The following is a 15696-nucleotide window of genomic DNA, read 5'->3' on the forward strand; positions in this document are numbered from 1 at the left end:
GAGTTGAAAATCATGATTAAACACATGATTGATCAAGTAATATAATCAATAACTAATCATAAAAACAATGTTTAACAGACAATAAAGAGACTCAAAATCAAGTCATGCATTACATCATTTCTTTTACCAAAGTGACGCACAAGAACAACACTAAATCCAATAGAGAAATAATGATTTTTGCACTCCATTATACAACTCATGTGACAAATACAAATCATGTGACTGCACATACACACCATGTGCTCAGCACCAAACATGTGCCTCGTAAATGTCATCTTCAACTTCTTCCATTTACATTCCCCAACTAAATAAGAAACCTTAGGATTCAAGGCCTCATATATATTTTCTTCTAAAACCATTTACATTCCCCATCTTTGTAGGATTACATAATCATGCTTTCAATATGAGAGAGAGAGAGAGAGAGAGAGAGAGAGAGAGAGAGAGAGAGAGAGAGCTCTCCTCTAGCTAACTAAGCTAGATTTCTAGTGCTCACACTCACTTAAAATATTTAATAGTTTCTAATCATAAGTAACATCCGAATTGAGAAATTGAGATTTCTAGTGCTCACACTCATTTAAAATATTTAATAGTTTCTAATCATAAGTAACATCCAAAGTAATAATACCTTAGTTAGCTAGAGCTTCCCTCTAGCTGACTAAGCTAGATTGGTAGTACACACATTCATTAAAAAAAAGAGTTTTTAATCATAAGGAATTTCCAAAGCAAGGTAAGGGCATTGTAACTCTACATTTTAGTTTTTATTATACAAACTAGACAAGCCTACTTATTTCTATACCATCTTTTCAAATTGAGAAACATCTTGTTGGTTCTTCTTTCTTCTTTCTTCTTTCTAGTTCGTATATCTATTTACATGATTTGTATGTGGTATAGTTGTTATCCATAATAGTAGTAACAAATCTCGTAATAACTAAGTATAGCTTTTAGATTAATTATTAGCACACTTTTTTGGGTGTGTTGAAAAATTCATAACTAGTGGTTTGGAGTTTCATGGTTCTCATATGCTAATTTATTTGGCAATGCAATTAAGTATTGCGACAAGTTAAAAATTATTAACCTGAAATACTAATGTTATTTCCTTGAGCACTATTCATTTGGCAATGCAGAGAAGTATTTCAACAAGCTAAAAATTATTATTAACATCAAATACTAATGGCATTTTCTTAAGCATTGTTCATTTGAAAATATCTACAAAAAGTAGTTCATCGTTTATTAGTTTTATGCAATCTGCTAGTTCATGTAATATAATATATTAGCTTCATCTTCGAACTAAATGACTCAAAACATATTTACAAATTTATCAAAAGCAAGCTCTAAGCTAATTGAACCAAAGGTTTCTTGATTACGCTTAGCTAGGCATGGCAAGGTCTAATTAACCACTATCCCAAGTCAAGAATATTTTTGTACAAGGATTTTATTTCAAACTATTAGTTTATAAGCTGCATTGATAATTCTCTTAAAAAGCTTGTAAACGCACAAAAAGTGTACAAGAGAAGTGTTGACCCTCTTATAGAAGCTAGTCGCAACAAGGGGCCCACTAAATAGAAACCTTGCATATTGCTACATGCATTCGAGGGGTATCTAAAAATCGTTTTTAGTGCAAGACCTTAAGATTTGAAAGACGCCTTCTTTGGTGGATTTAATGCCAATAAAAGTATCCCTTTCTGTAGGTATAGCTGTTTTTGAAATTCCTTAAATATCCTTATTGTTTGTACATTGTTGTAATTCTATGAAAAATAAAAGGCTCTCCTTGTTGAATTCCTTACATAATTTTAATCAAACCACCACACGTGACCACCACCACGACGTTAATCAAAACATAATAATAAGTTTTACCTTCGTGATCCTACGATTAAAATTGTGAAACTCTTGTATTTAGTAAGGATGCTCGATAGCCAGCTTGGACGAAAAAGGATATGGCCCAATTCTATTGTATACCACCTGATGTGTAACGTTGACGACTTTGAACGGTCTCCTTGATTAGGATTATCTAATGAGATATGAAACCAGTACTACGACGACGTGTATGCAAATTACGCTACATTACTGCTCAAGAATCAAAAGAGGCGACGACCACGTCACCCGCACGTCCTACGTGCAGCAGGCAACCCCGCACCAGCAGCGCGCTCTATATATGGCCAGCTGGCTCGAGCTCTCGGGGGAAAAAGTTAACCCCCGCTCATGTTGGACGACGCCAGTAGATTATTCACAACCCACCCCCCTCCACCGACTACTGGAAATATCTTGATCCGGCTGACTCTGTGATTGATTAATTTCTTATACAACTATGACTGCTACAGTTGATATATAACAACATTCCATTTTACTATTGATTTTGATTTGCCCCCCCCCCCCCCCCCCCCCTTTATCAATAACTCCTCCAATATAAATATATTCTTTGCTAGCTTCGTGCCGCAGCTTCGGGTTTCGTGTTGAGCCACTCGCGATCAGCGATTATAACACTCATGCTAGCTGTAATATTATAGTGGTGTGTGTGTCCTTCCTTAGCTGATGTATGTATGTAGCTCTCGCTTAGGAAGAGATCAGACCGTGTGTCTCCCCCCCAACCGTGGACTTTTGTGAGTGTCAGGTATATTATTAGTGCATGCGAATAAGCACATCCCATGATAATAGCTATAGCTTGCATATGTGTATATATATATATATATGTGGGATCTCTCTCAAGGAGAGAGGCCTTCATACCGAAGCCTGCTGCAAGAGGAGGAGGAGCTTCAAGCTGCAATTAAAGGGTGTGGGTTAGCCTTCATGGCGGCTAATCATGCTATAGTGGAGTTTTAAGAAATTCCATTGGGGGGTGTGTGAGAGATATAGTAATTGTATTGCTGGAGTCGGAGAACGTATCCACCATTACAGCGTGGTCACCCAACTAGACTGAGGTTTCTTTCCGAAGATGAGGTCCTTAGCCAGCTTTCTCCAGCTAGTAAGCATAGTACTGGTGTTGTTGGAATTGAATCCTCTGGATACAAGAGTGGTATCAGCAGTCGAAGGAGAGGTGGATGATAGCTACGACGCATGGCTGGACAACGTGTACAAAAGCTCGAGTCCTTATGACGTTCAGCCAGGAGAGTACAATATGAATGGGAAGAAGAAATCCCACCCCAAACACAAAACTCATCATAAGCAGGCGCATGGCCGCCATGCTTTAGAGGAAGAGGATATTGATATTGTAACTATGATCAGTGCTGCTGCTGCTGCGAGCACCCCTGCCAAAATAGTTGTGGCCAAGGATGGATCCGGCAACTTCAAAACCGTCCAAGCTGCTGTGAATAGCATCCCCAAGACCAACAAAAAGCGTGTCATCATCTACATCAAGGAAGGAATCTACAAGTGAGTGAATTATATACAATGCATTTGTATATGTGTGACGTGTACGCTCTATAGAATACATCCATACATACATTATAGTGATAAATCCTTCCCCAGATTATTAATATCAATAGTTATTGCCCCATTAGAAATCAGATCCAATTGTCAGAAGGATTCCAATGAGTCGATTTAAAATATTAACTCATTTCTTATTCGTGAATGAACGCCTAAAATAGGCAAGTCTCCCTCATTTTAGTGACAATCTAACCCGGATCTACCATCACTAGATGACAATGGAAATGAATACAAAATTGTTTATAGAATCTTTAAAAATCTATTTGGATCTTATTATCTTAATACATAGTCTCGTCTCTATAGGTTCTACCTCCTTGGGGTCGATTAAAATGCCTAAATAAATATGGAAATGTGTGAAATTGTGTGCAGAGAGAAGGTGAAGGTGGACGCACCTTGGATCACATTCCAAGGAGCTGGCCCGAGGCTCACAGAGATCCAATGGGGTGACACGGCATCCACCAAGGGACCCGACGGCAAGCAGTTAAGCACCTTCGGCTCCGCATCCGTTGCCATCAATGGGGATCACTTCACAGCCAAAGACATCTCCTTCAGGGTAACAACCCTAGCTAGTCGGGCAGCCTGCGTCGTGGATAAACCTTAATCATGATCGTCAGCGTCTACATTTCTTTGTATTGGACCATATATATAATTAATGTCTTGTTCCTCTCAACAATAATTAAGCTCAACTTACAGACGATTTATTTTGCAGAACACTGCACCCCCTCCTCCCGGTGGGGCTGTAGGGAGGCAAGCGGTGGCGCTGCGCGTGAGCGGGGATTTCGAGGCCTTCTTCAACGTCAACATCTACGGTGCGCAGGACACCCTATACGACCACAAAGGACGCCACTACTTCTACCGCTGCTATATTGAGGGCTCCATCGATTTCATCTTCGGGAATGGCCGTTCTTTCTACCTGGTACGTATCATCATCTTATTATCAAACACTCACTGCAATATTATGTATGTCAAATCAACCAATGGGCTCCAGAGCGACTCATGGATGATCACAGGATGATAAATATACTTGCAGATTATAATGATCACAAATCCTTAAATCATGAGAATGTTATAAGTACACGTAGCATTACGTTCTATATTAAAGGGTCGTTTCAATTGACGTTCATCACTGCTTCACAATAAAATTGTGCATCGCCATGATACAGTTTTAATGTATCTAGGTGCACTAGGACTATTGCATCTGATAACGTGTGGCAACTAATAGTTTTAATATATATAGATATAGATGCACTAGGATCACTATTTCGTCTGTGTGGCAACTAATACTGCACGATAAGTCAGCTTCACCAAGACTTATTCGAGTTAGAACGATCATTTGAATACTTTATGTGTATCGAAACGTCTAATCGTAATAATAATGCATCATCATCCAGTATTAAGAATTGGGTTTCTGGTAAGGAGCTGCATCTTCATCATGCAGACGTTCATCTGATTAAGCGGTGTGGAGTAGTTTTGTAATAATATTGCTTGAATTGTACTTCTACGTATAACAGCAATGCCGGCTTCATTCGATTGCGAATCCGATTGGGTCTCTAACGGCGCAGAAGCGGATGAGCACGTCGGAAGACACGGGCTTCTCTTTCGTGAAGTGCGTGGTGACGGGGTCTGGCTCCATCTACCTGGGTCGCGCATGGGGCCCCGCATCGCGTGTCGTCTTCTCCATGACCTACTTCGATGACATCATCCTTCCCCAAGGATGGTTCGACTGGGGCGACTCCAACAGACAAAAGTAAGTACCAGACTAGTTCTGAGATCACCCACCCCAGCATGCATGCATGCAAGCAAGCAATTAATTGTGCTACCTCCATGGAAGAACCCATGTGTTATTGTTATAATTATTCACAAGTGAAACTAGTTGCATCAACCATCCCAACAAGGGGAGATATATAATTAATTACCTCCCCATGTATGAACTACAGAAAAGAAAAAAATGCCAAAAAGAGGGGGGGGGGGTGCAAAGTAAGGTGACGCTGCATCATATAAGAGTGTACGCCTTATCTACTAATAGAAAGGCAAGTATCAACCAACTTTGTACTTAATCCCATAAAGGAAAAAAGAGGATGTAAGTCGTCTAGTGTTAAGAATACCAAACCACCTAAACAAGACGAGTCCAAATTTTATTACTTGTTGCATGCAAAGGTTAAACACTACCACGTATCAGTAACCAAAATGGTGCATGATAAGCAAACACAGAAAATGGAAAAGCATACTCACGGGGAAAACTCTTCAGTATATAGTCTAGGGCTAGTGCAGATAGATGCACTAGTACAACATTTTGGCCTTCTCATATATTAACGACCAAGACACTCAGAAACGGTCACTTTGTTTACACCTTGCATTTTGATTATCACCTGACATGATCAAGGTAGGCGCGCACACACATGTTTTTCCTTTTGTTCCCAATTAGGTAAAGTGTAAATGTGTTAGGGGCGTACTGTTATAAAACAACGCAGCTCATGGACACGGTTGAGAGAGTCCTTGGATCAAGAAGATGGAAGGACCATTATATTTAATTCTTTCGCAGCGTGAAAAGTAAGAGGCAGAGTACTGAACATGTGTAAAGACCCCCATTAGCTATATTCATCTTGACACATAACATTTCTTGCATCACCAACCGGCTTACAAAGGTGTGAAGAGTATTGGGAACATGAGTCATTAATTCATACAGTGTACTCCACTTCATTATTATAACTTGCAAATATGATAAACTGTTCATCTAATAAAATTAACGTGGTGTGAGCAGGACGGTGTTCTATGCCGAGTACAAGTGCTTTGGACCTGGAGCTAACAGAATTGGGCGGGTTTCTTGGTCAAGGGTATTGACCGCCAAACAAGCTCAGCCTTTCCTTCACACTGGTTTTATCAACGGTGAGATATGGCTCACTCAAACATAAACCGATGGACTGCAGCTGAGGCAAACAAAGACAGAGCACGTTTTTATATATTCAGAAATGGTGTATTTCAGTCCTGCACCCAGAATCAACTTGCCATTTCCAATAACTGTTTTGTGAACTCAATATTTTAGTGTGCTGGGCCAATTAGTATTATATTCATGGATAATCCTATGGAAGAATAAGAGCACTTGCTCCCTGATCTATGCAAGCATTATACGAGCATTGTAATGGCGATTGTTGCATGGAAATCAATAAAACCATGCTTTTGAGATGGTAATTACTTTTGTTATTCATGTTATACACAACAATCAAATTAGAGCACCATGAGCCAGTACTTAATTTCTTCAATAAGTTTTGTTTGAATATGGTTGAAACCAAATACTAATATTTTTCCACTTAAAAAATTGAACAGCGAAAATTAAATAGGCGCCTCCTCGGCTATACTACGCACGCAAAGTGGGGTAGCGGGTTCGAGTCGACTCCACTCTGGTAGCACGTTAAATTAAGGCTGAAATTTGCAACCCTGCCTTAACTTGGACTTCAATGCGACGGAAGGCCTACAATATAGTTCCTTGCCCAACCCAATAATGAGGTGGCTTTTTTTGGAAACAATTTTGATATATATATATTTATTTCCGAAAACAGCTTTACATCTTTACATTCAGACCCAACTCCAAAAAACTCTTCAAATTCTGCATCTCCATGTTGACAAATTTCATATTAAAGTCCACCTATCATCTTCTAACACAAAGGAAGACTGCCCCTAGGAAATCTGGTATCCCAGCTGAATGCAAGCCTCAATCATAGCTTCAGTTGTGCAACCTTTGGGAGACTGTTTCTCCAAGACTTCCCCTTTATTGGTCCATATTTTAACCACTAGTCTGGTTCCAACAGGGTTCTCAATGAAGGCCACATAAGTGTATACAATTTTCTTCTCTTTGGGGTGCCACCTTTTGGTCTTTGGCCCAAACTTCACAGCTTTACACTTCAGATCTAGGCCTATAAATCCCTAAAACATAAGGAGAGCCTGTTAGGTTTTACCTAGTATATGCATGAAAGTCACCCAAGGAGATATAGGGGTCAAGCTATGCCAACTTGCAATGCTTGAATTATCTGTACTATCTCATCGTTATTTAGCTTATTCGCATAGTATACAGACCAACACATGTATATACATTTGTGCAGATCAAACTCTGTCACATCAAACCCTCATCAAACCCTAGATTGGTTTCTTTTTGAAAGACTATATAGTGTCTGCTTTTCCATATCTCCCATAGACAACACAACCTGATTATGTTGAAGATTAAATCAGAAGCTCCATCACTAGCTGCCCATCTCCCTAAAATCCAATCTCCCCACTGACTTGGTACAATGGTGATAAAGGGGCAAGTAATGAGGTGGCTTTTTGTCAAACCCGAAATTTATTGTGGCTTTCTTTTCAAGGTTAAAATGGCTTGGAAACCCACACTGCAACCGCCAAATTTTAGACCTTCTTAATTTTAATCTCATTGTTGTCACTCATAGTGACATAATAGAAATAAATTAAATTATTGTGTCAATATTCAAGGATCACGACCTTATAGTCAAATGTCACAAATGTAAAGGCTTGAACACATCCACCAACAAGTGGCACCAACTTGTATATGTTGTCTCTTTTAATTGCATAAAGTACTTTGTAATACTTTTATGGTATCAAGGTCAACAATGCCGCTCCGTTAGCAATTGATCTTTGAAGAGTCCTATTGTCATGGTTGTAGAAGGGTTCATTCACAAAGCTTATCATGCTTAAGCTCAGTTCTTTTGACTATTCTATCTCTCCGTCAAGCAACCGTATGGAGATGCTCCTTAAAAAGACAAGGCTCTCCAGCTCTCCATTGGTTGTATGGAGATGCTCTCCTAGGCACTCCTTCTACGCGGATCTAGATATTTATCATAAGGGTATCAGATCGGTAGAAGAAATGCTCCTTAAAAAGACAAGGCTCTCCAGCTCTCCATTGGTTGTATGGAGATGCTCTCCTAGGCACTCCTTCTACGCGGATCTAGATATTTATCATAAGGGTATCAGATCTATGAGGTGCATCGCATAGATTTTGCAATAAATCCAACACCCTCTATCATCTCAATAGTTGTTGTGAAGGTCAATGTAGATATGTCGATGTCAATGCTCCTCAGGATCCCTCCCAATAACTCTAGAGGATCTCTCCAATATGCATGTATGCATCCAATATGCTTGATGTGTAAGTGATGCCATCACCAATTATATCTTTGATATACTTTAATACATGCATCCCACTCTTCTAGTGGTTCTCTTTAATACATGCATCCCACTCTTCTAGTGGTTCTCTTGAGGCTAATTTGAGAACTCTTCTAGTGGTTCTCTTGAGGCTAATATGCTTGATGTGTAAGTGATGCCATCACCAATTATATCTTTGATATACTTTAATACATGCATCCCACTCTTCTAGTGGTTCTCTTGAGGCTAATTTGAGAACTTGCTAAAAGGACACCAACTACAAAAGCTGATGTCAGGGCGTGTATTACATATTAAGATCAAAATCTTCACCAACTTCTTATACTTCTTCATATCTGCAGGTGGTGTCTAGGAATCTTCCACATAGATATCTTTACATCAACCTCCATGGATTCAACCACTAATGTACTTAGCCATGACAAATGCCTTCATGATGTCTCTATGAATGCTTTCTGTAAGAAATAAAGATCCCATTTGGCTCTTGCTAGAACTCCATTAGGAATTTTTTGGACCCAAAAAGGGCCTCCTTAGGATTCCTAATTTTAAGGGATTAGAGCTAAAAAAGCTGGGCTTAAGGGAGACAAAGGCTATGATGACCCCTATTTTTTGCCTTGCCACATCAGCCATACCCCCCTAGTTTCACTTTTTAAAGGGAATATTCTCATACTCTCTCTCTTACTTTTTGACTTTTCTCATACTTACTTTTTGAATTTTTTATCTTCACTCTCTACAAATTGAATCTTTCTTGTCACTTTGAAATATCCTTTCTCATTAACTCCCACCATTTCTCCCTTCCACATCAGCAAAACATTCTCGTATTTAGGTGGGCTCCAAAAAGTGAACATTTTTTATTTTTTTACATTTTGAGGTGGAAAAAACACCACCCAACCAATATGTATGAATTTTTTATCTTCACTCTCTACAAATTGAATCTTTCTTGTCAGTTTGAAATCTCCTTTCTCATTAACTCCCACCATATCTCCCTTCCACATCAGCAAAACATTCTCGTATTTAGGTGGGCTCTAAAAAGTGAAAATTTTTAATTTTTAATTTTTTACATTTTGAGGTGGAAATAATACCACCCAACCAATATGTATGATGAAAATAAAATTTTCCCTCCAAAAAGCTTGTAATTCAAGGGTCACGTCAGAAGCCTGTCAGGAGCCAATACATCCATAACTAACTGTCATGTCCCCACAACCCCATAAACATAACTAACTGTCAGGAACCAATACATCCATAACTAATTGTCATGTCCCCACAACCCCATAAACATAACTAACTGTCAGGAACCACTACATCCATAAGATCCCAAAATTGTGGGGACCCCAAAAATTATTATTTTTTAATTTTTCTCATAAATGTAATTTATTGATGAAAAACTCCATGTTAGTATATTTGTATATCAAAAATATCATTTTATACTTAGAAAAACGGATTTGTGTTAAACCTCCAACAGTAAAGTTTTAACAGTCTCTCTCACTCACTCTCTCTCTCTCTCTCTCTCTCTCTCTCTCTTCCTCTCTCCCTCTAAGGATCTCTCTGCTTTAGCTTCTTCCTCTACTTAGCTATGGAGCCTTTGCAAGCTCTGTGTGTAGCCCCTTGTGAAGCTAGAAAACGAAAGGTTGATTTACAGATTCATAAACCTGAAGAGTATGGCAGCTCCAAAAAAACCCGTCCTACTGATGCACAATTTGTCCAAGCTCGTAGGATAGCGCTAAGGAGAAAAATGTAGATCTTTGAGTTGATGGGCTTGACCCTCCATTAAGAGCAAACCCTCCTTTCCGTGATTTATCATCTTTTATGCAATTTGTTGGTGAAGGAGAGTCTTGGCTTGTCAGGATACTGCAGAAGATTGACTACAAGTGGAGCTTAGCAAACCCATATTCTCCAATCTCAATCGCAAGCATCACAATTCAGCCTTTTACAATGTCAAGAAGGACTTAAAACATCATCAGATAAAATGAAAGAGATCCTCGCAGAGAATGTGGAGAAGGATGCAAACATTCAAAGACTAGAGGAACGACTCAAAGCAACGCCAAATGGTGCTCGTGAATGCAAAAAGACATTGGCTGGTATAGAATCTCTTGCATTTAAAGGTGGAGAATTGAAGAAAAGGATTCGTACAACAAAGTAAGCAACATAAACTTTCATTATGCAGCAAACAAAATAGTCATGATTTGTGTTCTACTAGGAATTTTCTGCAAGAGGTGTGTGGTTCTAACGAAGAGGGATGGAAGGATTTGGTCATATCCATTCTGAATACCAAGGATATTCTCTCAATTATTACTGACCCTCATCCTCCTAAAATACGCCAAGCTATTGTCAGCAATGTGGTGAGCGAGATTACCACCTCCATCGATTCTTCATTAATTCAACATGCTTGTGATGCGGCTGGAATCAGCATGAAAGGGTACCAACAAGCAATCCGGTCGGGTTGTAAAAGATGCATTTCTAAGACAAGGAATCACTGGCACTTTATTTCCTACACTCAAGGTGATTCAAAATGTCAAGCATATCAATAATGATGATGTGCAGCGAGCTATGGACAGTTTTATCACGTTGAGGACAAACTAACATTAGACACAGGGTCAAGCAAAAAGAAAATCAAGACAACAAGTATAGAATTTCACTATGATGTTTACAATAACATCTTTGTTCATAGTGAGAGACTACAACAAGCTATGGTGAAGTTCTATGGTCTTTCACAGAAGGTGAGAACTTGCAATTGCTACTATTCATGTTTTTTAATAGAAAATGAAGACGACTATTTTGTTTTGAATATTGTAAATTACCGTTTATTTGCAGTTTTGGGGAGCACACTTTCATTTGTGCTCAAGCTAGATGAGTGCCAAATTGTGAAAGGTCGGAAGCTGGAACGTATGAGCATTACGCTCATGAATGAGGCCATGATATGTGCATGGGAAAAGACAACTAAACCAAGTTTTAGTGTGCAATCTAAGAAAGAGGTCTGGTGGCTTGGTGCATTATTCGAGGTACCGAAGGAGACACATGAGGTATTGACATGGATGTTTAAAAGGACTCCTTGGATAACAGATGTAATCAAAAAGCAAATTGATGGTCAACTTTTAGATGTAGAAAACATAGGAAAGTTCAAGGTGGATTGGCATCTTGGGGGAGATTTGAAGACAATTAAATGCATGATGGGTTGTGCTCAAGGCGCGACATCAAGATGGCCTTGTCCATAATACTGCAATGCTCAGATTGATATTCCTAGGCAGAAAAAGACAAATGGAAAAGGTATGCAGAAGGTTGGTTCTATTGGGAAGGATGCCTCGAAAGGTCCCAAGAAAGGGAAGAAGCAATAGGAAGATGCAATAGATCCAATCGAGTCAACAAATGAGTGATGAAGATGAGGAACAACCAAATGCAAGATGGGTGGAAGGTGTCATGACTCCTATTTTGTTAGGAGAATCAAACAGGATTCATGAGAATCTTTGATCAATTGCTTAAGTGCCATATCAATCATGCATTCACCACAATGCCTACACAAGAGAGGAAAGTTACAGTCTTTGGTAAATTAGAGCATCTTTTGAATTCTCTGAGCTGCCATGGCAGAAACGTGAAAATTGAAGTGAATAAGCAGGCTTCTAGTATGTCATATGAGGTTGCTCAAAAGGTCTCCATGACTGGAGCAAAGGCAAGGAGATTTTTGGAGAAGCCAGCAAACATAGAGAATTCAAAGAAGACTTGGGGACTCTGGAGAGACATGCGTGCAATCACCACAAATGTAGATTGTCCAATGCCAGCTCTTGTAAATATGCGCAAACAACTTTGGATAAATTTCAATAACATGGTTCGCATTATGAATCAAAGTAGCACAACTGCCCAAGAACGAGCATCATTCCAACAACATATCGTAGAATTCACCAAAAGTGTCCTAGGTGCTTGGGGAGAGAGTAAAGTGACACACTATATGGTAAGTTGTACAATAAAAAAATAAACTGGTGTTTTAACCTAGAAGAAGGATGCGCCTAGGGCTCTACAAGAAATCAAGTTTTATCAGAGGAACACTGAGTTGCTGATAAGAAGAGCCCCTTTCGCTTGCAAAGTGGAGGAGATTCTCCAACAATATAGAACAGAGTTCCGTGTGCAAGGGATTACCCTTGAAGCGTTGCAAGAAGCCTCCGAGGCTTACCTTGTTGGGCTTTTTGAAGACACCAACCTCCTTTCAATACATGCAAAGAGGATTACCATTTTTGCCAAGGACATGCAACTAGCTTAGCGTATTCAAGGCGAGCGAGACACGATCTAGAGATCTTAGATGTTAACCTTCTTTTTGAAGCAACTCTTTTGTTTCAAACCCCCCCTTTGTAAACAAGCCTATATGGCTTTTATTTGTAACCTTCTGATAATTAAAATTTTAAGTTTCTCTTACAATGTCTCGGTATCATCATGTTTGTTTAACATGGAGTGTCTATAATGTGCCAGTTTATCACCCAAGGCATCAGAAATGCTCCTGGAGGACTAAGGACGCTATGCCAGAACAGTGCAAAATTGGTCTCTGCTGCAAGCGATGTAGGCTAAAAATCTGCAGTGTTCTGGCACTTCTCCCCTACCCACTCAGGATCATTTCTAATGCATTTATAATGAAGTTGAGTACACTAATTGTGAGAAACAGTAGTTTAAAAAATAAAAACACCTTTAATCATATGTAAAAATACATTGTTTATCATCCAATGCATCAAAATTGCTCCTGGAGGATTGAGGAAGCTATGCCAGAACAGTGCGAATTCAGGCTCTACAACCGCGGTGCAAGCTGTTCTGGCACTTCTTCCCTAGCCACTCAAGATCATTTCTGATGCATTGCATGCTCAAAATTTGCACTGTTCTGGCACTGCTCCCCCAGCCACTCAAGATCATTTCTGATGCATTTATAAATGAAGTTGAGTACATTGATTATGAAAAACAGTAATTTACAAGATAAAAACACCTTTAATCATGTGTAAAAATACATTATTTTTCATCGAATGCATCAGAATTGCTCCTGAAGGGTTGGGAAAGCTATGCCAAAACAGTGCAAATTTAGGCTCTACAGCAGCGGTGCAGGCTCAAAATTCGCACTGTTCTGGCACTGCTCCCCCAGGCTCCCAGGGTCATTTCTGTTGCATTTACAAAAAAATTAATGGTACAAACTAGAAAAAACAATGATATACTTGATGAAAATAAGTTTGTAAAAACTGTATTGTATTCATAATATTGGGCAGAGTGTGCTCCGAGGAGTGATTGGGCTATTTCTTGAGGATCCTCTATGCCTATGCTTTTGGCTACTCGTTTTATCTGCATACTGCTTTTGCCTATCTTGGGTTGCCTTTATATCTTTACGGATTGATTGCATTTGCTAGTCCATGTCATCAAGCATTTGTCTGGACATCTCGACTCTGATCAATGGGTCAAGACCAAGTCAATGGTGTAAGGCAATCTTGTCCATACAAAGCTTTGAAAGGACTCATCCCAATGCTTCAATGATAAGAAACATTGTAAGCAAATTCAACCAAATGCAAATGGCTTAACCACTTCTTGGGTTCCCTGCCACCACAGCATGACCAAAGGATATCTTCTATTACCTGGTTCACTCTTTCAGTCTGGCCATCTATTTCGAGGTGATAGGCTATGCTGAGATCCAAGAAAGTTCCTATTACTTTGAAGAATGCAGTCTAGAATTTTGATGTGAATTTGGGATCTCTGTCACTTACTATCCTCTTGGGTAAGCCATGCAATCTGAAGATCTCTTTAAGCAAAACTCTAGCAACATCCACTGTAGTGTATGTTTCTTTCACTGCAGATGGGCAACTTTGGTTAGTCTGTCACTACTACAAAAATGGAGTTGTAACCTGATTACACTGAAGGTAATCCAGTGTGACAAAGTCCATACTGATACATTCCCACTTCATCCGAGGAATGTCTAGAGACTAGAGTTTCCCTGGCATCTTGACTCTCTCTGCCTTGACTCTCTAACACATTAAGCATTTTCGCACATGATCAAGTACATCCTTTTTGAGTCCTGGCCAGAAGAAGCTTTTCTTCACAGACATATAGGTTTTTATAAACCCTGGATGTCCATCTATCAAGCTATCATGGGCTTCTCTCAGAATTCTTCCCTTTATTCCCTCATCATTGGGAATACATAGCTGATTATTATAATACATGCATCCTTCATCCAATTTGTATCCAAGAACTCGACTCATTTCCTGAGGAGTCTTGCTTTTCTACATCAGAAGGGTAGCAATAGGGGCAAAGAATTTGTCCTGCATGATTTTCTCCTTTGCTTCACTGATCAATGGATTTGACACCACTGTAATTACAAGCAAGGAGGCTTTTTTGCTGAGCCCATCTGCCGCCACATTTTCTTTCCCCAGTCGATACTTAATTTCAAAATCCAATTCTTGCAGGGTCTGCATCCATCTCCTTTGACGCATGTTGCGATCCCTTTGGGTGAAGATCCACTTCAAACTTTGATGATCTATCATCAAGGTGAACCTCTATCCCAAAAGATAATATCTCCATAACTTTAGAGTATAAACTACTGAGAGTAACTCCAAGTCATGGACGGCATAATTTCTCTCATGTGTTCTGAGTTTTCTGGATTCATAGGCCACTGCATGACCTCCTGCATAAGAGCACCGCCTAAGGCAAACCCATTGGCATGAGTAACTACCTCAAAGGGTTTGGTAAAATTTAGCAACTTAAGGACAAGGTTGGTTACTAAGGCTATCTTCAGTTTATCAAAGGCACTCTGACACATTGCAGTCCACTGAAAAAGGGTACTCTTCTTGAGAAGGTCAGTTAAAGGGGATGCTATCTAAGCATACCTAGGTATAAAGATCCTATACTATCCGATTAATCCTAGGAATCCTCTGACTTCCTTTACTATCTTGGGTTTCGGCCATTCTACGACTGCTTGGATCTTTACGAGGTCAGGAGAAATCCCATCTTTTGACACTATGAATCCCAAGTGTTCCACATGGTCAACAGAGAAAGAACACTTGCTCTTTTCTGCAAAGAGTTGGTTTTTCCTTGGGATTTCCAAGACCTTGCGCACATGATCTTAATGATGTGCAGCATTCTTTGAGTATACCAAGATATCATCAA

At 39.4% G+C, this 15696-nt stretch overlaps 1 protein-coding gene across 1 annotated transcript; it reads left to right on the forward strand.

The window, feature by feature from the left end:
• Nucleotides 1-2709: 2709 nt before the first annotated feature.
• Nucleotides 2710-6661, forward strand: LOC147602698 (putative pectinesterase 53). Its single transcript, XM_086797557.1, has 5 exons — nt 2710-3366; nt 3790-3973; nt 4130-4336; nt 4932-5167; nt 6182-6661. The coding sequence occupies exons 1-5, from the start codon at nt 2930-2932 to the stop codon at nt 6330-6332; spliced, it is 1215 nt and encodes a 404-aa protein (XP_086653683.1). The 5' UTR covers nt 2710-2929; the 3' UTR covers nt 6333-6661.
• Nucleotides 6662-15696: the final 9035 nt, after the last annotated feature.

This window comes from Cibotium barometz, chromosome 66, assembly GCF_041138505.1.
Source record: "Cibotium barometz isolate CiBa-2024 chromosome 66, ASM4113850v1, whole genome shotgun sequence".
Lineage (NCBI taxonomy): Eukaryota > Viridiplantae > Streptophyta > Polypodiopsida > Cyatheales > Cibotiaceae > Cibotium > Cibotium barometz.

Excerpts from the sequence above, each read along its gene's own strand:
- LOC147602698 (XM_086797557.1), top strand. The coding sequence starts at position 2,930 with ATGAGGTCCTTAGCCAGCTTTCTCCAGCTAGTAAGCATAGTACTGGTG. Across the intron at positions 3,367-3,789 it reads ATCAAGGAAGGAATCTACAA|AGAGAAGGTGAAGGTGGACG; the intron begins GTGAGTGAATTA and ends AATTGTGTGCAG. Across the intron at positions 4,337-4,931 it reads ATGGCCGTTCTTTCTACCTG|CAATGCCGGCTTCATTCGAT; the intron begins GTACGTATCATC and ends TACGTATAACAG.